Source organism: Chionomys nivalis, chromosome 13 (genome assembly GCF_950005125.1).
Source record: "Chionomys nivalis chromosome 13, mChiNiv1.1, whole genome shotgun sequence".
Taxonomy (NCBI): domain Eukaryota; kingdom Metazoa; phylum Chordata; class Mammalia; order Rodentia; family Cricetidae; genus Chionomys; species Chionomys nivalis.
Genome location: NC_080098.1, coordinates 52,253,194 through 52,277,375, shown reverse-complemented (window position 1 = coordinate 52,277,375; position 24,182 = coordinate 52,253,194). Strand labels below are relative to the sequence as shown.

The 24,182-nt window shown below is 45.1% G+C and overlaps 1 protein-coding gene and 1 pseudogene across 2 annotated transcripts in view; both read right to left on the bottom strand.

The window, feature by feature from the left end:
- Cdyl (chromodomain Y like) overlaps positions 1 to 23,463 on the bottom strand; it is a 130,620-nt gene extending 107,157 nt beyond the window's left edge. Inside the window, exon 1 of one of the 2 annotated variants that reach the window (XM_057787723.1) lies at positions 22,955 to 23,463. In XM_057787723.1, the coding sequence (XP_057643706.1) occupies positions 22,955 to 22,978 (24 nt within the window). In that variant the 5' untranslated portion in view covers positions 22,979 to 23,463. The remainder of the gene's footprint in view (positions 1 to 22,954) is intronic. The other variant, XM_057787725.1, reaches the window with a different exon arrangement.
- On the bottom strand, positions 3,077 to 5,282 carry LOC130886070 (pre-mRNA-splicing factor CWC22 homolog; annotated as a pseudogene).
- Positions 23,464 to 24,182: the final 719 nt, after the last annotated feature.

Below are 24,182 nucleotides of genomic sequence, written 5' to 3'. Positions count from 1 at the left end.
CAGTTTGGGCCTAGCAAGGTTGCTCTCGGAGAAGACCTGGGTTCTAGTCTCTGCACCCACATGGCGGCTCACATCTATCAGTAACCTCCAGTTTCGGGGTATCTGATGCCCTCTCTTCAGGGGCCTGAAGGGCATACACATAAAAAATAAATCTTGGGGGGAAAATACTATCTAGCACCAAATCGATACACCACCATTTTTAAACTCTAGACCAGCGTCCTTTCCTCAGCATCAAACTCTGAAATGGTTTAGCCTTGATTTGTTGTCACAGAGTGAGGGTTTTGTTTGTTTAAACTGTGGCTGTATGTTGCTTGCAGTTTCAAACAAAACACGGGTAATCAGGCTTTCTTTCCCATCCCACCCATGTCTTTCACTTTGAGACATGATCTCACTACACTGTTCTGCTTCTTGGCCTGAACCTCTGAGGTGACCAGGACTGTAGAGATATTTCATCCCTGCCATGCATATTCTTGTTGCTATGACAAAGACCTGACCAAAGGTGCATAAGCTGCTCTCTATTGGTCCAGTTTGAAGGGATACAGTCCATCAGAGAGGGGAGGCCTTGGAGGCAGAATTGTCCAGGCAATTGGTGATTGACTCCAGTCACTCACAGTCAAGAAACGCACATAGAGATGAATAAATGCCAATGTTATTCTGGCGTGTGCCCTTTTACTCAGCTGGGGACCTGGAACAGTACAGTCCAGTTAAGGTGCTCTTCCCTCCTCAATTAGCCTAATCTAGACACTCCCTCAGACACACCCAGACTATTGCTTAGTGTGTATGGGGGGAGGTCCCAGATACTGGCCAACTCACAATCCACATCAACTACTATATAATAGCTGAACCCTGATCAAAACAAATGCAAACTCTACTTCCCAAATAAAATGCTTTACAAGATCACAAGAAACCTCCACAAGTAACTTTTAGGAAAAGACTGTAGCAATGCAAGGATGGCTTCCCATCAGAAAACACACAACATGCTTGCTACACTAGAAAACTAAAACAGCCGGGGCTAAGAGAATCATCTCCGATAAATGCAGAAAATATCCAATATAATTCAATAACCATGATTAAACAATTCCAGATTAAAAGAGTATCTAGATTCCCATGGTTTCCCCTACTATGGCAGAACCAGTCCCTTTCAGGATCAGAGACAAAGCAGGAATACTTGCTACAACGCATATTCAATGCTGCCAATACAAAAGACGAAAGCGTTCATAAACAAGTGTGTCCACTTTAATAAGACAGTCTACATATAAAAAAAAGGAACCTGCAGATTTTCCAAGTGACATGATAATTTGAAAAGCTAAACAGACATGAGAAGATACAAATACCCTTTCAACATACCAGTAACCAACCATCAAGTTACCAAGAGTCACAAAAACCTAGAGAGAGCTCAGAAAGGGAGATGCAGCCTAAGTATTGGCTCTCCTACTTCTTAGCCTCTTTCACCTTTATGGCCATCTCCCCTGAGCTCTATACAGCGAGTGTGGCCAGAACACCCCAAGTACCCAGTCCCCTCTCCATTTGATCTCCTGTTGTGCAGCTGACCTTGTTCAAAGCTTTGACCAAGTCCATACCCAAGAGAACTCTAAGTCACCACCTGTCTTAATCGGTAACCCATGTGGCTCACTATTGCTCAATACAACTCTCTGGACACAGGTTCCTCAAACTTGACACCCAAAACCCAGTTCCTCATATTCCCTGCTCTCACAGCCTTCCCTAGGAGTAAGACCAGACTGGTCTCTAAGCAGTGGCCCTACCTCAGTAAGTGACCAATACACCCTACTCACAAAAACGTGACTTCTTCCCAATCCTCCAACCCCCTTACAAGGCTAAACCAAGCACTCAGTTTCGCATCCCACATGACAGGCAGTTTGCTACATCCTCTCCAGGTACCTTATCTGTGCTGCTTGCTGTGCCTGCTTCCTGATCTACCTCTGTGGCTCTTCTTGGGCTCCTCGCAGTTGGTTCCATACAGCATCCGAAGGAACCTCATAAAATGTAGTGTCAGTGCATCATTCTCCCATGGCTTCCCATGCTGCACCACTAAAACCCAAGGTCCTCAGCACAGCTATCTATAGGGTCCTAAGTGTGACACCTTTTAGACTCTAACCCCATCTGTAGTCCTCTGCCCATCTCAAGACACACTGGCCCATGCTGGCCTTGAACTCGCAGATCACCGCGTCTGCCTCCCACATGTTGGGATTAAAGGGATTAAAGGATTTCCTAAACAAAATTAAGGACAGAAACTGGTGGTCCACATCCTTAATCCTAGGACCCAAAAGGCAGAGGCAGGCCGATAGCCAGGGCTGCTTTTATGATGTAACCTACTCCACAGAGCAGTTATGCAGGGAATGTGGAATAATAACCACACAATAATGCAGAATGGTGTGCGGCGGCTAGTGCTCATTACTAAATAGACAGAGTTCTCATCCAGCCTTTCTTCAACAGTTGTACATAGAGCCTTCACCACAAACCACAACTAAGGGGATGAGATTCGACTCTGCATGTCGGCTGAGTGTCAGCTGGCTTACACAGTGACTGAAGACAGACAAATCATGTTTCAGAGAGGTTCTGGATAACAAAACACCTTCTCCTCTCCCACATCTACCTTCACACACCTACCTTTTTTTTTCTAGATCCATACATATTATTTATCTATTTTTATTACTAATTTTACATACCAATCCCAGTTCCCACTTCCTCCCCATTTCCTGTTTCCCCCACCTTCACCCAACTCCCCCACCAATCCACTCCTCTGAGAGGGTAAGGCTTCCATGGGGAGTCAACAAAGTCTGGCACATCACTTTGACACAGAACCAAAGAAGGATCTCCCCCCTATATCTAGGCTGAAGAAGATATCCCTCCAGAAAGAATGGGCTCCAAGTCAGTTCAAGCACTAGTGATCAATCCTGGTCCCACTGCCAGTGGCCTATGCCACACTGTCACCTGCATTCAGAGAGCCTAGTTTGGTCCCATGCGGGTTCCCGAGCTGTCAGTTCAGGGTCGGCGAGTTACCACTAGATCAAGTCAGCTGTTTCTGTGGGTTTTGTCATGGTCTTGACCCCGTTGCTTATAATATTGCTCCTCCCTCTCGCCAATTGAACTCCAGAAGCTGTGTCCAGTACTTAGCTGTGGGTCTCTGCTTCAGCTTCCGCCGGTTATTGGATGAAGGTTCGGAGGCAGAGCTCTGACTGCTGGAGGATAAGGAGTCTGGAAGAGTCTGAGCTGCTGCTGTCAGAATCTGAGTCAGAGGAATCAGACTCTGTCTGAGGAGGATGCCAAAGATGACGAAGTCGGGAGGGGGGGGTTCTTTTGCTCAGCTTCTGGTTTCTGGGGTGTACTTTCAGGTGCTCTTACAGTTCGTTCATCCATGAAACTCTGAGACCAATGGAAGTGAAAACGTTGATGGCAAACCAGGTATTCCGTGGGTTCTCTCAAGTCCTTAAAGAATGACTGGAGAGTTTCATCCTTTAACCTCGCATTCAGCTGAGGAAGACCCATGTATTCACCCAGTTCCTGGAAAAATATTGTGACAAAAATTCTACTAGATGATGTAGTGGTTTCTTCACTAAGCTTGATATATCCAGAACACTCCATGCAAGTGAATCTGTGTAGAGAAGGTGAGCAAACACCTCAGCAGCATTCCTCAACGGTGTGTTTCTAAGCAATGGATGCTATCATAGCGTTCTTTGAATAGACTCTCAATGATTGCATGTATTCTTTTTTCAGCGTGCAAAACGGCCCAGTAACAAGGCAAAAACTTTTCAGAGACCCTTTGTTGGGCACAGCAATCAAGTACCGTGTTGTAGAGTTCTTCTGTTTAGCTCTCAGCAAACTCCATCTTCAGCAACTTGTAGGCACATTCTTCAAAATCTAAACCTGACTGGATAGCGAGATACCTTGTATGGTGAAATGAGACCAGGTTGATTTTTGTTTTGTCATCAATACTTACTTTGTGTCCTCCGTCCTCTTCTTGCTCCTCCTCATCTTCACTCCTTCCAGCTTCGTGGTCTGTGATTGAATCACTGTCTCCTTCATCAACAATTTCTTCCTCCTCTTCTCCTTCTTCCTCCTCATCTTGACGATCTGTGAATCACTGTCTCCTTCAATTGTTTCCTTTTTAATAGCTTTGAACTTCTCTTCATTCTCATAAAATTAGAATCCATATTGAAAACATTAAGACCATCTTCTAGATTGTAGTCATCCTCCAAGGAGAGCATACAGGTACCCTGATAGTCCTCTTCAACTAAATCAAGTCCTTCCCGAATAACAGGATGATCCTTGAATCTGTCCTTCCGTATAGCAAACACCACTATAATAGTGTCCTAAGCTCTTTGGTTGATCTCAGACCCATGTAGAATGTTCCACAGGCATTCAAGGATAGCACTGATTCCTTCTGGTGACGGCTGGGTTAATCTGAAGCCACACACCTCAATGATGCCAACAGCCACCTCAACGTTGTCACCTGTTGGTCTCTCTAGCAGCAAAGAGAGCATCTCAGGCACAGAACCTCATGTGCCACATTTTGGTTAGTAAAAAGTACCACAAATTTTGGAGCAGTCAGGTAATCATTCCTTTGATATCCTTTTCAGAAATTAAGAAATAGTCTCTAGAGGATTAATTCTCCAATCTGTGGGAATTCTGAGTTGATTACTGCCACCAAAGTTGTGTGAACGTGAGTGAGGACTGGAGAAACACTCTGCACCTGCAGGACAGACCTGAACAGCAGTCCTCTCCCTCTGACTAGGTTTTCTTGAAGGAGATCTTGGATAATAATACTTATATTGGAAATGTTGACCTTTTTAATGAGACCACTGATCGATTTCTTCAGGGGCTTCCAGCTTATTCTCTGGTAGGCTAGGCTGTTTTTATCTGTAATCTGTTACTGCATAATCCTGCGTTTTAGGGGAGGAACATATGTCCCATCCCATCCCCATCCACCCCCCCCCACCTCCCCACCCCCGCCAACTTCAAAGGAGCAGTGGATCTTGTTCGTCCTTCTTTGTCTTCTTAGCAGGTACGTAGAACTCTGGGCTACGGCTCGTTCTGGGTGCTTTTCCTGGAGATGGTCATCTGGGACTTTCTAATCCACATCTTTCTCTGCGTTTTTCTCAGTCCCTACTTCGTGATTCCATGCTGAAGTCGTAAGAATATCCTCTTCTGTCAGACTGGCTGTAACCAGTGTACTCTGTCTTCTGGGGAGGAATTCCAGTGATGTGAACTGTGGCTCTCTCTTCTGTCACAATCAGGAGTGTCTCATGTGTGCCTCTTTTCATTTTCTGGTGTCAGGTGACCCAATAAACTAGATTCCTCAAGTTGCTTCAAGAAACAGGTACTCAATGGTCTGAGTTCCTCAACAGCTTTCTTTTTCTGTCTCCACCCACCACCTCCACTAAATCCTCAGACCAAATAAACGATCCCGTCCCTACAAATCGTCAACGGAATGAACGCCCTCCGTAGTGCCCAATCTTCTCTCCATAAATGAGAAATGGACTTTGGAATAAACAAAAGCAATAAATTAAATGTGTCATGAGTGAGGCTGATGACTGTGCAAATCCAAAGTAGTTTTCCTACAACACTGACGAGGGACGTCATCACTAGACCTCAGATGTGTTCCTCTGCATCTCCATGACTGCCTAAGTTCCCTGATTGCCACACACTAAAGATAGGACCTACAGAACCATTTTACAATGAACAATACCCCTAGTCTTCTTTTATTTTTTCTCCAAAAAAACAAAAAGAAAGAAAGAAATGACTAATTTTTATGGGCTATAAAGACAGTTCAGTGGTTAAAAGCATTTACTGCTCTTGCAGAGAACCGTTTAAAAGTCTTACAAACACCTGCCTGTATCCCTGATCTGGCTTCCTGTTATGGCAGCTATACTCATATGCACACACAGGCAAAAAGGCACACACACCAAAAAGCACAACAACAAAAAAACTTTTAAATAAATTAAAATATTTATGTATATGTGTGTGCATACTCTCATGTGTTCATGTGCCCATGAAGGCCAGAAGAGGGCACTGGACCCCTGGAAGCTGAAGCTGAAGACAGTTGTAAGGCACCCACATGGGTGCTGGGAACTGAACTCGATTCTCTAAAGAACAGCAAGTGCTCCAACCGGCTCAGCCACTGCTCTAGCCTCATAAATGAATCTGTAATGCTGGTACTGAACAAGCCTTCTGTAAGTTTCCAAACACTTGTTGCTCCAGTTCTTTAAAAAACATCTCATAAAGGGCTGAACTAAAGTCTAACGAAACAAAAGCAAACAACACCCCAACACACACACCCCACCTCGTGGCCAGGAGAAATGGTTCAGTGGTTGAAGAAGCATCACACAACAGCAAGCACAAGGACCAGAGCTGAGATATCCAGAACCCATGAAGGTCATAAAACTGGATGCTGTGATTCACCAGGAATCCCAACCCTCAGAAGCCAGACAGGGACAGGGAATCTGCAGAGTGAGTTGGCCAGCTAGTCTAGGGCGTTACCAAGCTCGGGTTCAACAAGAGACCATGCCTCAGTGAGTAATGTGGAGCACGGGGAAGACTGTCTTCATCGGCAAGACTCACCCACCCAAGCACAGTGCAAAGCCCCCATTTACATATAAAAAGATTAAATGTCATCACACATGTCAAACCATGGCTTACTTACATTCATTATCTTTGTAGACACTTAAATTTTATTTAAAAGAAACATGGTGATTCCTCTTAGACAAAATTTTCAATCAACTTGCCTGAACAAATCCAATCTCTGATTTTTTTTGTATTCAATGATGCTTTAGGCATCTTTCTAGACATCTTAAATTTAAGTCAGTCAAAAACTGTTCTCCGAGATGATTCATTGAGTTCATTTTCCTTGCAGATTGCCTTCATCTTATATAAAGTTTATTAATTTTCTACCCCATCATTAGTCACTCCTTTTTGTCCACACAAAGATTTCCATGACTGGCTGTCTCTGAAATAACTGGGAATTAGTCAAGCCTTATTTAGTTTCACAGCAGTGTTAAAAAATGTCTTACTTTAGTCAGGCCTGTTGTGCATTTTACTTAGAAACGCCCAGAGACGGTCACAATGAAAGAAAAGGAAGATAGAGATAGTGACTCAGATTCTCAGGCCCAACAGGTAAAGAAGTTGCTGCCAAGCCTGACAACCTGAGTTCAATTCCCAGGACCCACCTGGTAGGAAAGAACCAATGCTTATATTCTGATCTCCGTTAAGTACAACATGGCATGAGTGTTTGTGTACACAGTCCCCTTCCCCCCCCCCCCCCATTGAAGTGATGGTTCAAAAGTAAAGATTACTTGCTATTCTTCTACCTTCTATCTTCATACTTGGTACCTTACAACCACTTATAACTCTAGCTTCAGGGAATCCAATGCCCTCCTCTGGCCTCCACAAGGCACCTCTGTAGACAGATAGACATGCACGCACAAAAAGTAGAATAAATCTTCTTTTCTAAATGACTTCACCTTTTATAAAGGAACTACCATTTGTCAACTGACACTACGAACAATTTGGGAAATCCGTGAGTCTCTATCTAATGCTTACTCCAAGAAAACAACGTGTTTTATGCCATTGAAGTATGAGCACGCATCTTAGAGGACAATGGCATCTCAGACACAACAAAATAACCTCAACCACAGAGGGAACACGCCCCTCCTGGACTCTACATAGCTACCTTAGCCCTCAGCAGACACCGATATACATATGAAACTATGGTTTTAAGTTACAAGATCTCAAGTTATTAGTTGTCAAATTAAAAGATTTCATTATGATTACCAAAAGGTGGTGGCATGTGCCTTTAATCTCACACTTAAGAGGCAGGTAGAACTCAGTGAGTTTAAGGTCAGCCTGGTCTACAGAATGAGTTCAGGCCTACACAAAGAAATGTCTTTCATTATGGCTGAGGCAGGCAGGTTTCTGAGTTCCAGGCCAGCGAGGGCTACATAATGAGACCCAAGGAATTCATTAGAAGCTGTGACCCTGTAGTGTGAAGAGCTAAGAGAGCAAAAAATTGAAAGCAGAAGAATAGGGTCAGTCTGAACGACAGAGTAAGACACGGTCTCTTTAAAGAAGATACTTCATTAACATTTCAAAACCTCAGCTGGGCAAACCATTCAAGCATCACCTTTAATAAACGTAGGATGCTTAAAGAGTAAACAGTTTCTTGTCATTAATATCCAAATCAGATAGCTAGGGAGAAAACTCAATCTTCCCATGTATTTGTTACTCTTTGCAAACACTATGGATGTCCACAGACAATAAGGGCCTGAATGAGACTGGGGATGTAATTTGAGGAAGTAACACCACCCTGGGGATGAACTCCCAATACCACACAGGCCTGATATGATGGCACAAACCTCTCAGCAGTAATTGGGAGACAGAAGCATGAGAAACAAAAGTTCAAGGTCATCACAGAAAACTTTCAAACCAGACAAATCCCTAGCTGAAGAAGGCAAAGTAGGTACAAAGTCCTATCCCTAACCAAGAAACTATCTGCACCTGATCGATGGGAAGGGGGTGGGGATATGTCAGCTTTCTTCCAAGAGTGACACTGGTGCCAGGGTCTGGAGATGCCAATCACCAGCTACCTTCTAAGAATGATGTCAGTGTGCTAGGGGTACTTTACAGAACTTTGCAAACAACTCTAGGTTCCACAGCTGATTCTTCAAGGACAGCAGAGTCTTCACACACACTGGTCCACTGGCCCTCTAAAGCTCATGAAGCATCCACACCTCTTTTCTTTTGAAACTGATCTTCCTATGTAGCCCAGGATAGCCAGAGCCTGCCTCCAGCTCCAAGATGCTATGATTTACAAGTGGGAACACATGGATGATGTCTGTCTCCTGGATCTTCCCACCTTTCTAGGGGATGTTTAAAGGGCCCTACCCAAACGAAAAAGCTTCCAGATCTAGACCAGTGGTTCTCAGCCTTCCTAATGCTGCGATCCCTTAATACAGTTTTTCAAGTTGCAGTAACCCCCGACCACAAAATTATTTCCATTGCTACTTCATAACTGTAATTTTCCTACTACTATGAAACATAAGGTAAATATCTGACAGGCAGGATGGCTGATATATGGAACCACCCAAGGGGTCATGACCCACAGGTTGAGAACCACTGGCCTAGATGAAGTAGTATCACTGGGCTATCTCTGGAACAAAGTACGAGGCAGAAGAAGCATCCCGAGACTGTGCTGGAATAGAAGCTCCAGCTACAAGGCAGGTGAGACTTCAGCTCATCACACATCACCAAGGCACCAGACTAGACTCGGTAGCCTTGAAAAGCAGAGCTGATAACTGGCAGTGCAGGGAAGGAAGCTGGCGTGCACAAGCAAATGACATAACCTCCCCACATCTGAGTGGAAAAACGGCAGTCACAAAGCCCGGAAAGGATGAGTATTTCCATCCTGCCTTCACTTGCAGCCCATTACCCAGAGCAACAGCTGAGGAACATGGTGGGGCGGTCCAATCTTTCATTAGGATTACCTGACCCACCTTCAGAACAATATCCTTGCTTGTCCTAATATTTCCTTAAAAGCAGGTTCTTCTCTCAAAGGGAGAGCCCTGCCCCACTACTGAAGCAGCTCCCCAGTTCACCCACATCCCTTTACTGCTGTAGAACTAGCCACAGGAACCCCAAGATGAAGCTCCCAAGGTTTCAGTTTCCTCTTTAGTAGAACTGAGACTGAAAAATTAGAATTTTAGAACAACCCCTTCCTATCTCCACCTTGGCACGTGTTCTTTTCCCCCTAGGGCCATCTTTCTCACAAAGGGAAGAGTACCTATTAGGTCCTACAGCTACCCAGCTCTGAAGGTTTCTGGTCATAATACTTGATTTCCTCCTACCAACATGAGCACACACAGTAGGTAAAGGGGCTTGCGACACAAGCCTGGTGGGCCTGGGCTTGAGGTCTGGAACCCATGTCAAACTGGAAGTGATGGAGAAGAAACTCCCATCAACTCTATTGCTGAAGGAGAGAACAGACTACTCCACGCTGTTCTCTAACCTCTGAACCAACACCATGCACATGCAACCAAGCACACATATCAAGCGCACATGCAATTTAAAAGAAAAAAAAATACATTCCATGGTATTTTAAAATTTATTCTGCATAACCACTACAAATTGAAGCTATTTAGGAAGGAACGTCTCCTGAGGAATTGGCAGACGTGTGTCCATCTATTTAATCAAGACACACTCAGAAGATATTTATGAGTAGCACTTAGTGACAGGATAGTCATTCTGAAGGAGAGCTTATTCAGCCTGATAGGTGAGTGGACAGACTGTAGACTGTCTATGACCTCAGTTACTCACAGTCAACTATGTTCTGAAATTATCACACAGAAAATTCAAAAAGCAATTCACAGATTTTTATTTTTTTAAATTGGCATCACAACTGGGTATGGTGGTGTATGCCTGCAATGTCAGCACTTGGGAGGTGCAGACAGGCTTTGGCAGTTCAATGCACAGCAAGTCTGAGGTCAGTATGGGCTACATGTGACCCTGTCTCAAGACAACAAAGAAAAAGTAAACCAGGCATGCTGTTAGCTGCATGATGAAACCCTGTGTGTGCGCATCAGGCCCTGCGGAGCATATCCGGACTGTATACACTACCTACAATAGCCACCTGATAGCCATTCTGGGCTACAAAAGTACCGGCTATCTTGGCGCTCACAGTTAATCTCTTATTTTACCTAATGGCCCCAGAGGTTAAGAATTAGAACATGCCAAACAGGAGATATAAAGTACTTCAAGTGAGACAGGCAACTACAGATAGAAACTCTGAGAAGGTGTATAAGCAAGTGAGTACAGTGAGGAAACTGGTTAGAGAATAATCTCCCACAATGCCTAATTTATAAACTACGGTACCACAGGTGTGTGTGTGTGTGTGTGTGTGTGTGTTAGTCAGCTTTCCATTCCTGCAACAAATGCCTGAGATAATCGCACACAGAAGGTTATTTCAGCTCACAGCTCACTTGCTTCAGGCCGTGTCAGGGAGCGTGTGCTGGAAGCCAACTGCTCACCTCATGGTTAGGGAAGCAAGAGAACACAGGTTCTCACTATTCTGTGAAGGACATGCCCCCAGTGACCTGAAGACTTCCCATTAGGCCCCACTTCTTAGAGGTTTTAACACCTCCGAACAGCACCAAGGACATTTAACACAGGAGTCACTGAAGAGCCAAAGAGCATGGATAGGAAAAACCATAGCAGAGAGAGGGATCAAAATTATCCACCATTTTAGGTATCAAACTGCAGATGTTACTGGTACATATTTCCTACTATTGGGCTGGAGAGATGGCTCAGCGGTTAAGAGCATTGCCTTCTCTTCCAAAGGTCCTGAGTTCAATTCCCAGCAACGACAGGGTGGCTCACAACCATCTGTAATGAGATCTGGTGCCAGCCATCCTCAGACTATGAAACCCAATATGGACAAATTCAACAGAACCGTCATATACAGACTGCCTATGTATGCTTCAGCATTGCCAGGGCATAAACTTCAATTCAAATTTCATTCTATTACAATCTGAGGAAGAACACAACAAACCATATGCTAATGAACATCTTCTGGGCATTCGCACAAGCTCAGCACAGGCTCGTGTGTAGTGCGTACACACACCCACCTCTTCTCGAAGCTCAAAAGATCATCTGTATATCTGCATATCAGAGATGAGTATATACCAGACAGTTGAAAGACTAAGGCGGTTTGAACTAGAGTTGCTTACACTCTACTCTAGGTGCCTGAAGTATAAGATAAGAAAAGCAGTCTCCTAGAGTGTACAGATGAAAACTTATTAGCTAAATTAAATAGGCACTCAGGCTCCTGTGCCCTGGTCCAGAGCTCTGCAAGGCAACAAGCACATGGCCAAAGCCAAGAGTTAGAGCAGAAAGCCTGGTGGGGAATAAAGACAAGTTCAAGACTGGACATGGGATCAAGAAAACTAGGGAGAACACGCCTGTCAATACCCAAGGCAGACAACTAAGGTGAACGGCAATGTTTGGGGCTGCATCTGGGGCCTGTGGCGAGAAAGCATGTCATGGCAATGAGACTCAAGTTCAACTAGCTGCTCATTTCATGGTGGCTAGAAAGCAGAGAGAAGAGGGTGGCCAGACCCCAGTAGTTCCTTCAAAGGCAGCTCCCCAGCGATAAGAGTTTCCTCCAACAACGCCTGCCCCTCCCCAATCCCGGACCCTAAAGGGTCTGACACTTTCAAATAACCCACAGGTTCATGATCTATCAAGCCTTTAACAGCAGGTCTCTGAAGGACACTCCTCACTCAAGCTACAGCACTCTGGACGGCAGAGCAACACCGCCACTCTTTAAACAGGAGGCTTGGCTGAGACAAGCCGTGCACCTTCTGAGTGGCCAGCAGGAAAATGACCCAGCTGAAAGCAGGACCTCTAAACTTCACTAAAAAACAAGCTGAAAAAAGATGACGCCTTAACCATCACAAATCTCATTAACCCATCACCAAATCAACCTATACTTCACTTAATGATTCTTCTAGAAGATAACATACAAATTCCTGCTTCTTAAAACAAGCTTGGAGACACATACACACACCAGGAGCCCATAGGCTACAGGAAGTCACTATCATGGCTCATATCCCTGAAACTTTTTAAAGCATCTCGCAACAATACTCACTCCCTTGTCCTGTGGAGTACACAGTACTTATCTCTTCCGAGTTCTAGAGTAACATCAGACATGAACAGGTCACACCTTCTAAAGCCACTCAACCCCCCTCCATCTCAACTTCCTAGGAGAATGCTTATTTTGCCGTGGTTAGAATGAACAGCATAGGTGAAAACTGTAAAACACATACCATAAAAATGACCTTGACTTTACCACTTATGTACCATAGTTTTTTTTAAAGGGGCTTCTAGATAGTTCTTTCTAACACACACATTTGCATAAACACAACTCATACTTTATTTTCTCTCCAGGGCTCACGATCTCCAAAACTATCATCCCAAGACCAAGAACTTCCCCATGTTCAACTCATTTCATGAGCTGTCACGTCATTGACCTGCCTTAGCAGATCTGCGTTCCTTCCCGGCTGCACTTGTGTGTCATGCTATGGACACCAGTGAAATCTAAGTACACCATGTCTAATATCAACGTAAGCAGTACCATGGAGCCCCAGAGCTGACTGATGCACGTATGTCGCTACTTTCATAAACAAAAAACGGGAAGGGCTATACCCAAATTCTCTCGGGTGCTAAATAGCTGAACTGGAGATTAGTTACATGGTAAATCAGGAAATGCCTGTGTGCATCTACCTGATGTCCTGAAATTCTAACCGCAAATGAATGACAAAAAGAAAGGTAAACTTTAACTAAAGAATATCTGTGGGGGGAGGGGGAGAGGGGCGGGAGGAGAGGGAGGGAAATGGGAGGCAGGGAGGAGGCGGAAAATTTTTTTTCAATAAAAAAATTTAAAAAAAAATAAAATAAAATGCCACCATAATTATAAAAAAAAAGAATATCTGTAACCTGCAATCAACAGTGCTGGGTTCTACCAAACAGTGGGACAGCAGCACCACCTTCTAGAAAATCACAAGCTTATGGACAGAAAGCATACACCAAAGACACTCTGCAGACACTGGAGCTCACCAGCTATTTGACATCAGGGGTAGATAAAAGCCTCCCCTCCCACACATGCCACTTTCACAAATAAAAACATAAAATCCATTTTAAAAGTTTTTTTTTCAATTGTATGTGCCTGAATGTATGTATGTGTACTACATGTGTGCAGGAACCTATGAAAGCCACAAGAGGGCATGGGATTACCTGGAAATACAATTTCAGGCAGTTGTGAGCCACCTGCTGTGGGTACCGACAACCAAACTTGGACCCTCTGCAAAAGCAGTAACAACCTTTTGAGCCATCTTTCCCATCCCATATTCATTTTAATAACAACAATGCAATCTATCTTTCTAGGAAAAAATCTTCCTCTCCTCAAATAATTTGTGCAAACTTCAGGTTCTTTCTAGTTTACCTCCAAAATGCCTGGCAAGATTTGTCCCAAACCAGACACCTCATGTCCCATTATCACATAAGCTACGATTTCAAACTCCAATCACTAGTAGTATCAGCAACCGTTGATTGTCTGCCACATTCATGTCCCCAGAAATCACACCACGGTATCCCCAACAACATATGTATTCAACCATTCCAGAAGAAACTGCACAATACACCAGAACAAAACAATGGACAAGGAGGTGAAAAGGGGTAACTACAGTGAGGAGCAAAATGGCCCCACACTTTCAAGAGAGGGGTGCTAATGACGTGTGGCTTCTTTGTTCTTTGTTTCAAGGTCCTGTGGAATAAGAACCTTACCTACTAGGCAGGCTGAACGAATACAGACATTGCGGCTGGCATGCTAAGAACAAGTCAGTCTTAGCCAAAGAAAAGTTTGAGAAGATATGCTCATAAGACAAATTAGGCAGAGCAACAACTAACCCCAATTCCATAAACAGTCATATGAAATCCAGTTCACCCCTTATCTGCATTTCAATATCATCAGACAAATACAGCCTTGGCTCAAACCCTCCAAACCCTTCACTTAGTCATGGTAACTACAAGTTCCAAATATGGGGAGCGGGGCTTCTTCAGATGCAGGAGCCACAGCAAACTAAAGTTCTGAGGACTTCCCGCCCCCAACCACAAATAACCAGACCTTTAATAAGATGTAATTCTTCAGGCTTTACTGGGCTTGCAGGAAGCAAGAAAAACCTCAGGCACACCTCCAATTCCAATTCCGGAGAATGAGTAAATCGTAAAAATAGATCAACACGTGGCAGCTAATAGTGATCCAAACTGACAGAAATCCACAAGAAGACACCTCTGAGCGAGGGAGTTTATAAACTAGGTTAGCTCTAGAAGAGGACCCTAGCTGTTGGCGGCACTATTCCTTGGGCTGAAAGTCTGGATGAACGAAAAGGAGAAAGCCAACTGGGCACCAGTGCTCATTCCTCTCTAGTCCTGTTTACAGACACCATGTGACAGTTGTCTCACTCCTGAGTGACTCCTGCTGCCACGTCTACCATGCCACCACACTATGATAAACCAAATCCCTTAATAGATAGACTGCGAGCCAAAGTAATGCCTTCTATAAATTACCTCTGCCAGGCATTTGTGACAGCAAGGACTAAATAACTAGTGTGACACCGAAGACAAAAGGCAAGGAGGGATGAAGGGAGGGGCACAAGGGCAACAATAACATGGTCATTCAGAATATTCCGAAGCAGAAACAGTCAAAATACGAAACGGGCGAATTCAAACTTTTCCATTCAAAACCTTTCCATGCAAAAAAATTCTTAACTCCAAGCACACAAGTATAGAAAATGAGTATAAAACTCAGACATTTGTTGATATAAATCTTAATGTAAAACAATTATTTGGTATACATATAATTTAATCGTTTATTAAAGATGAGAGCAAATTTAGCACTCTTTTTTACATAAAGAATAACACAGAATCCTCGATGTTTGCCAGAGTTAAGCGATCATTTTGATGGTTTAACTATCAATGCTGAGTACACCACTTCACCTAAATGCATACAGTACATGACGAAAGAAGAGTGTTTACAGCTATTTAGCAAAGTACTGGAAATTCTGTCCTAAACCCAAGCAAAATTTAGCATTTTTATGAAACTCGAGTCAACTTAAAACAATTTCAAAATCAAATATTCTAACACATACAATCCAAAGACATACTAATTTGGTATTCACATGATAAAGAATGGGGATAGACAACTATTAAGTCTTCTTTTTCCATAATTAAACCATTGTGCTTCTAAAAGAGCAGGAAACTTGTATGTAGACTTCTAAGACTGCAAGGCTAATGTCACTGCACTCCATGACAGACAGGTCTTAGATGGGAACCAGTGTTTCAGGCAGCAATAGGCAGTGGCGGGTGGTGGCGAAGCGAACTGCTGTGACGTACAGTGAATTCACCAGAGCAACACGGGGTGCACTGCCAGCAACACCTTGGGTGCCTTACGTATTTGCTTTTGATTTCTGCATTCAGAAGTCTTTTACTGTTGCCCAATGTTTCATGACACGCCGCCTTCAGTTAGGTGACCCACTGAACTGGAATTATCAAATAAAACTCAGTTCAAATCAAGGAGATACAAGGTTATCTCACATAAAGAGAAAACAAACAACAACTTTCATATGTAAATAGAAAAAGGAAGTTAAAAAGAAAACAAAATCAAGGAGATGGAAAAGAGAGACTAATAATAAAGAGACACTAAGGTGACAAAATAGGTAACTATGTGGAATCCCAGGAGAGTGGAAGAGAGTGCTGGTGCGCCCCAGCACTGGAAGCTGAGGGCAAAGGGATACCAGTCCAAAGAGAAACAAAGGAAGAGGAAGAGTGGATGTGGATCTAGAGAAGAAACAATATTTGCAGACAGAATAGCCTGATAAGGCACAAACTCACAAAAGCAGTATAACACATAAAAGGTCATACAGCATACGCGGGAGTAGAACTCCAAAACAGCAAAGTCAAAGGAATGATCTCCAAGGCAACCATAAAGAGACCGGTTTCCTATAATGGAGCCAGTCACAAACCAGCTCCTCAAGAATGCTGAGAAAGCAGATGATGGAATCACAGCTTAGAAATGCTGCAAGAAACAACCAATTTTAAAATAAGGAGAAAAGGAGCCAATGAGCTGGTTTTCTTTTAAATCACCACCTCTCACCTCACCCAGGGTCCAGGGACCATAACATGGCCAAAGAGATGCTGAAAACTATCAGGAGAATCAGACTCAAACAGCATCCTCTGGCCATGACAGGACGGATGTACTCAACCCACAGAGCTGTGCCTACACAGGACCTGCGCAAGAACATGCCTACCAACCTTCTAGCAGGGAGTGTCCAGAGGGTCAAGAGGCCCCACCCACAGCTGAAGTTATGGACAGGTGATCACTTCTGCAGATGGGATGGCTGTGTTTTTTTTTTAGGGTATGGTCCCTGAAAGGTCAACTATGCTCCCACAAGTGGCCCTACACTCATGAGTGTGTGTCTGTGTGTGTGTGTTTGTGTATACCCACATATATAGATGTATAGATGTATAGATGTATAGATGTATAGATAGATAGATAGATGTATAGATAGATAGATAGATAGATAGATAGATAGATAGATAGATAGATAGATAGATAGGCAGGCAGGCAGGCAGCAAAACTGGACTTAGTGGGTTATTTAAAATAAAACAGAGGAATGGGTAAGAAAGTAGGGAGTGAATCTAGAAGGAGTTAGGGGGAGAAAGGGAGTAAATGTATTCAAAATACATTGCATGAAATTCTTAAAAGAATTAATAATACTGCTGGGCGGTGGTGGCGCACGCCTTTAATCCCAGCACTTGGGAGGCAGAGGCAGGCAGATCTCTGGGAGTTCAAGACCAGCCTGGTCTACAAGAGCTAGTTCCAGGACAGGCTCCAAAATCACAGAGAAATTCTGTCTCGAAAAACCAAAAAAAAAAAATAATAATAAAAAATAAAAACAGCAAAAATACAAGGCTCATGAGACTTATGAACAAATGTTTGCTAATCAAGTTGATAACACAAAAGAAATCAAATTTGAAGGCTCCTACGCAATCAAGACTGAATGATATAAAGAAACAGAAAATCTGAACAAACCAGTAATGACCAAGGAGCGTAATAAAATGTCTTCCATGAAAGCAAAATCCGACAGCTTCACTACTGAAAAGCATGCTGGGCAGTGGTGGTACACACCTTTAATCCCAGCATTCAGGAGGCAGAGGCAGGCAGATCTCTGTGAGTTCAAGGCCAGCCTGGTACAGAGAACAAATTTCAGGACAGGCTCCAAAGTTGGCCCTGTCTCCAGAAACAAAAAGAAAACAATCAAAATCACTACTAAAGAATGCTATCAGCTCATACACCGGATGAATGAATACAAGTGAATGAATACAATCCTCAACAAAATTCAACAGCACATAAAAAAGAAAAACTAGTGGGGGGGGATGGTGGCACAAGCTTTTAATCCCAGCACTTGGGACCCAAGGCAGAAGCAGGCAGATCTCTGTGAATTCAAGGCCAGCGTGGTCTACAAGAGCTAGTTGCCAGCTAGGACTGTTAAACAAAGAAACCCTGTCTCAAAAAAATCAAAAAAAAGAAGAAAAACTAACCTACCAGAATAAACTGTGATTCACGCTACAATGCAAGGGTGGTTGAACAACACAAATACCTCACATTAACAGAATAGAGAACAGAAACCATATGATCATTTCAACAGATGCTAAAAAGCATTTGATAAAACTCAGCATTCCTTCAGGAAAAAGACCCTCACAAACGAGGCAGTGATCCCAATAAAAGGGTACTGATGACAACACTATGGATAGGGTAGCATTGTATTGGACAGGTAAAAGTCACACAGTTTTCCTCTAAGACCTGGAGCAAGACAAGATATTCTCATCCCTTCTATTCAACATACTGAATGTCCTAGGCAGAGCAGAGACCGTTGAAAGGAAATTCAGCTATCCCTGTTTGCATACAATAACATTTCATATACAGAAAACCCCAATGATTACACCAAAAACCTTTTGTGAAATACAAAACCAACATATAAAAGTCAGCATTGTTTCTACACTAAGAGCAAAGTCAAAGTATCTGGAAAAAAAAAAAATCAAGTAAGTCATCACATTCATAACTCACAGCTGTAGCAAAAGAAAGTGAAAGATAAGGAATGAACTTCGCAATATCAGGGTAGGAGGGATAGCTCACTGTTACACCTGTCTATCACGCACAAGATCCTCCACTGGTTCCTAGAGCCACACACACACACACACACACACACGCACACTCACAAATAGTTGACTTCAAACAAATATAAAGCTATACTATGTTCATGGATTAGAATCAACAATACAGTTAAAATGTCCATAATACAAAGAGTGATCTGAAGATCAATGTGATTGCCATCAAAATATCAATGATATTCATCCTTACAAAATCAGAATAAAGTCCAAAATCCATACACAAAAATAAAAGGTTCCTGAACGGATAAAGCAACTCTGAGAAACAGCAAAAAATCTAGAGGCATCATACTGACTTCAAAATATACCACAAGTTATCATAAATAGAAGTGCACAGTCTAGCATAAGAGACGACGGGTAGTGATGGCACACATCTTTAATCCCAGCACTTGGAGTGACAGGCAGGCAGACCTGAGTTCCAAGTCAGTCTGGTCTGCAGAGGGAGTTTCAAGACAGCCAGGATTACACAGATACATTATCTTGAATAAAACCCAAAAGACAAACAAATGGCCAATGGGTACATTAAAAATATTCCACATCAATAAAAAAAAAATGTGAAGTGAAATCAATCAGGACCAGAAAAATGACTCAGTGGGCAAATACGCTACCACAAAAACATGGTGATATGAATTCAATCCCTGGAAGGAAGAGGGTCAATGTTGCAAAGTTGTTCTCTGACCTCTACACACACATATATATCATGCACAAAATAATAAAGTCTTCTACACCCAAGTACCTTCTGTTAGAACGACTATAAAAAACACAAACGATAACCACTAGTAAGGGCAGAGAAAAAGCAAATTCTTCCTACTGATGGTGGGAATGTGAATTAGTACAAGCACTGTAATAAACCTATACAGGGTCCTCAAAATGAGAATGAGATCTTCCAGAGTCTTCTGTACACTGCAAGAGAAGGAACACACTCAAGTCTTCTGTATAGCAATGTTGACTGTGTTACTGAAAATGCTCAAGATGTAGTGTTTCCATCACAAAGACAGTGATGTGAGACACTGTGTCAACTAGCCACACTTAAGGGATTGTACAACACACAAACTTTAACACAATAGGCTGTGTGTGATAAATATATGCAACTGTGTAACGATTTGTAAAATGAATTTTTAAAGTCTTTAAAACAAAAGTTGTTTGGCCTTTGTGAAACCTCTGCTCTTTTTTATGCTTAGTCAAAAACATGCTTTGAGCCAGCAAGATGGCTCGGTGGGAAAAGACCCGTCTGAGTTTGATGTCAGGAACCTGGAGACTCCAAAGTTGTTTTCTAACTTCTGCACATGCACCATAAGGGGTGCACGCATGCCGTGCACACACAAACATGCTTTCACTCAGCCCTAGCAGCACGAGATTCAGAGAGAAAGTCTATTCTATCCTTCAACTAACAGAAGCTCTTTGGATTCTGGCAGACTAATGTGCTATCCTTTTGCAGATTATTCTCGTTTTTCATTCACAAAACATAAATCCAAGAGTCACTTAGTCATACTAAGGACCTACTGCTGCATACAAGGTTGCATGTTAAGTGTTAGAGATATAAATGAAAAAAAACTCAAGCTTAGTGAGCGGTTAGACAACTCACAACAGCCATGAAACTCTAAGAGCCTCCCTCCCTCCTATCAAGGCAGGTACTTAAGGGCAAGACTTTTCAGCGCGCTCTGTATCTGTAGAGCCTCAGGCCAAAAGCAGAACATTTCAAATTAGGGACAACCAGAAAAAACAGGACAAAACTATTATCCCTTGACCTGGCCTCTGAAGCACATGGTGTTCTGTCCAGTCAGTCATACCGTAGCGCTCCTCTACAGCTGGACATCACTCCAGCCACCACACAATAATGCCTCCCTCCGTGAGCAAACTCTGCATCTTTTTAAGCAAAAACGGGACTTGGGCGTTTTAGATCAGTTACAGGACAGTTCTGAGTACCCCTCTGTACATGCCTGCTGTAGGGGTGTGCTCGGTCTTCTCACATAAACCCTCACAGCTGTACAAGGGAAGCATTGATCCCAACGTCACAGATGAGGAAACAGTTTTCAAGGTTAATTTACTCAACATGACAGCTGGAACTCAGTAACAAGCTATTTGACTCCACATCCAGACTCTCAGCCACTATGCAAAACTTTCAAATATCAATTTTCTTTCCCCCTTTTTTTTCTTTAAATGTACTTATTTTATGTGTGAGCACCAAGTGACAATCTCTCACACACAACACTGACCACACTCTGGTAGTGAGGTTTGGTAGCATGAGCCTTCACCTGCTGACCTCCCTCACGGACTGACTATGCAGGTCAGATTGTCCTGATCCTCCCGCCTCAGTCTCCTGAGTCCTGAGATTAGAGGTGCACTGCTTCAACATCAACTTCTCATTGTAATACAGCCACAATGTTTCCACCAACTAAAGAAGTTAGAAGGAAAGCTAAATGATACTAAACGGGACACACCTACATTGACTTTCACCAATTCAAATCATATCTCGATGTTACCTTTTCCCTAACAACAAACTAACAAAAAAACCCAGACTCAAAACTTCGGTTGCACAGTGAACCCATCCGTTCCCCAAGCCCAAGAAGTGCTCTCTGAGAGCACCGCCCATCACATACCTCCAGCTCTACCAGACATCAAAAACACCCTGAATGACCACAAGCCTTACTATAAAATGCTATTTATAAATGATGTGTGACAGAAAAATGGTGAGTACAAAACAGGAAGCTATAGGAGAAACACAGAAAGTAACTTTACTCATAAGGCAACAGTGACCAGCGTGTCATCTCCTTTACTCGAGAAGGATGCAACTTATGTATAATGTGAACCTCTTGCCCAAATACCAACGTGGCTGATATTTAGAACCCCCCAAACACTCAACAGTGAGCACACAGACTAAGACACCAAAGCAATGATTTAATGTGGAAAGGAAACCCCCACCTCGCGCACACTCAGTACTTTCCACGACTCGGCCCGTAAGACATCTTGCCTACCCCTTCTCACCTCTACTGTGCGGGTTCCCACTAAGACATGTCCATTCCTGGAAATAAAGCTTCTTGGGAACGGGGAGTTCTCTCTTTATATCCCCCAGTGACCTAAGAGCATCTTGAATACACTAGGGCACTGCTAATGTGTAAAATGGTTGAAAGGGGGAGGCGATATTCAATGATAGGTACAGACAGGTACATACTGAAGAAGCACAAACCAAGGGTAGGCAACAATCTTCCCCTTAGGTCTACAGAAGGTAGCCTCCTTCTAAGGACTTTTGTAAACATTTGTTTTTTAAAAGCAACAAAACAAACAAAAAAACTTGCTACAAGGCTCTCATTGTTGTCAACAAAGCTTCAGTCCATGCCAAAAGCAGTAATACACACAGGAGGCACACCTTGGAAGGCTCACATAAGGCTGCAGTTACAGATGCTTATTTCAATCTCTAAACACCCAAGTCCCAAAGGCATCATAAAGGTTGAGTCTGGATAGAATCCGGAAAGTTTTAAGTCTCTTAAAAAGATGTATTTATAAATATGTGAAATCAGAGAACCACTTAGTCCAAAGGCACAGCCAGCCTTTACCATTCTGTACTCCCAGGAAGTCTACTTTGAAATACGTCAAGAAGTTACGTGGAGACATTCAGAATTCGTCCAAGATCCAGACCGATAACTCTCAAACTTGAAGTTAAAGCTGGCAGACCCATCACCCATAACTCATCGTCTCGACTCTTAAGTACCCTCTCCTACTCCCAAGGCTGCGACGACAGCGCATCGGCGTTTAAGTTCAATTTCCTGGCTCCGGCCACAATGTTAACCTAATTAAAGCATGTGGTCAACGTTCAGCATTTTCGGTGCGATATTTTGCATCCTTCTGGCTAGTACCCGAGTGGAGACAGCCACACGGGCCCCCCGCGAGGCGACACCCTGTCCACCAGGCTCTAGCAAACGGGCAGGAAAAGCACCCCCGCGCCGCCCACGGACCCTACCGCGCGCGGGCACGGGCTCCCCTCGCCAGCAGCACTTTGGGCTGAGTCTGAGCAAGTCGCTCGTGTCAGCGCCACTTCCCCCCGGCCCGGCAACTCCGGCGCCCCCGCCCGCCGCTCGCTCGGGGGGCTGGCGCACGCTTCCCGTCCAGCAAGCGGGGCACCGAGGCCCGTGGGTCGGGGGCGCCGCCGGGGGGAGGGGAGTACCTCGTACAGCTCCTCGGAGGCCATGGTGGGCGGCGCAGGGGCGCGGCGGGGTCGGGGCGCGGCACCCGGCGGCAGACACTTTGTTCCAGTTGGGTCCCTGCGTGGCCTGCGCTTCCTGCTCCGCGGCCGGCGCCGGGCGCAGTGCACGGACCAGCTTCGCTCTCCGGGCGGCCGGTGCGGGCCGGCAGCAGCGGGGTTGTGCGCAGGAGCAGCTGCGCAACGCGCCCTGGGCGCCCGCGCTCAGTGCCCGGCGGGCTGGCTGAGGCTCAGGCGCGGGCTCATCGCGCCCGCAAGGGGCCAGACGGGATGGGGAGGGCGCGGCGGCGGTGCGGGAGGTGCGGCGGGATCCGCGGCTCCCGGTCTCCGGTGTAGTGCAAAAAGCTTCCTACTTGCGACCGAAAAACCTGCCCTGGCTACTGAGCATGCCCAGTGCTGCCGCCCGGCCCGGCGGAACAGTACTCCCGCGCTCCGGGTTTTCGGGCCGCCCTCGCGGGAGGGGCGGGAGGCGGCGGGGCGGGGCAGCCGAGGGGAGCACGGACTCCGTTCCGGGCCTGGGCGCGGGCGGCGGGCTGCAGGGAGCAAGCCGGCAGGAAGGGGAGGAGTCGAGTGGGGTGGGCGGGGCCGTTGAGGGTAGTAGGCGGGGCCAGTGGTTGTGGGCGGGGCTCCGAGTTGCCCAAGTCCCGCTCCCAGGGGTCGGCTTGGCCACGGCACCGCCCACCGGCCCTGCCTGGACGTGGGCGCTAGTAGCCCGGCAGAGGGCGGGACCGGGCGGCGCATGAGGGTCGTGGAGGAGGGTTACTGTGCCGACTGGGGCAGGTAACCAAACCCAAAGTTAAGCCAGAAAGGACATGACGGGCCGGTGGGCTCGCGTCTAGAGTCGCGACCCGACGGCGGTGGCCGTGCTGTTAGCGCCTGTGACCGGGAGAGCGCAGTGGCTGCCTCCGTGTGCCCGCAGCGGGCGCCGGCCGGGACAGCGGCAGCAAGCTAGGGGCCAGCGGTGTGGCCAGGTGGAATCTCCCGCCCTGCCACGTGCCCGCCGCCCCCGCGGCCGCAGCCAAGACCCGGAGCCGGGACTACACGCCCCGCCGCGTGTCGCCAGCTGGGCCTCCTGCCGGGGTGGGATCTGGGCGCGGGGGAGGGCGGCGCGAGGGCGCGGCCGTCTAGCTTTGCCCGCAGCTTCCCCACACCAGGCCTCGGGTTCCTCCTGAAATGTCCACCTCCCCTTAAG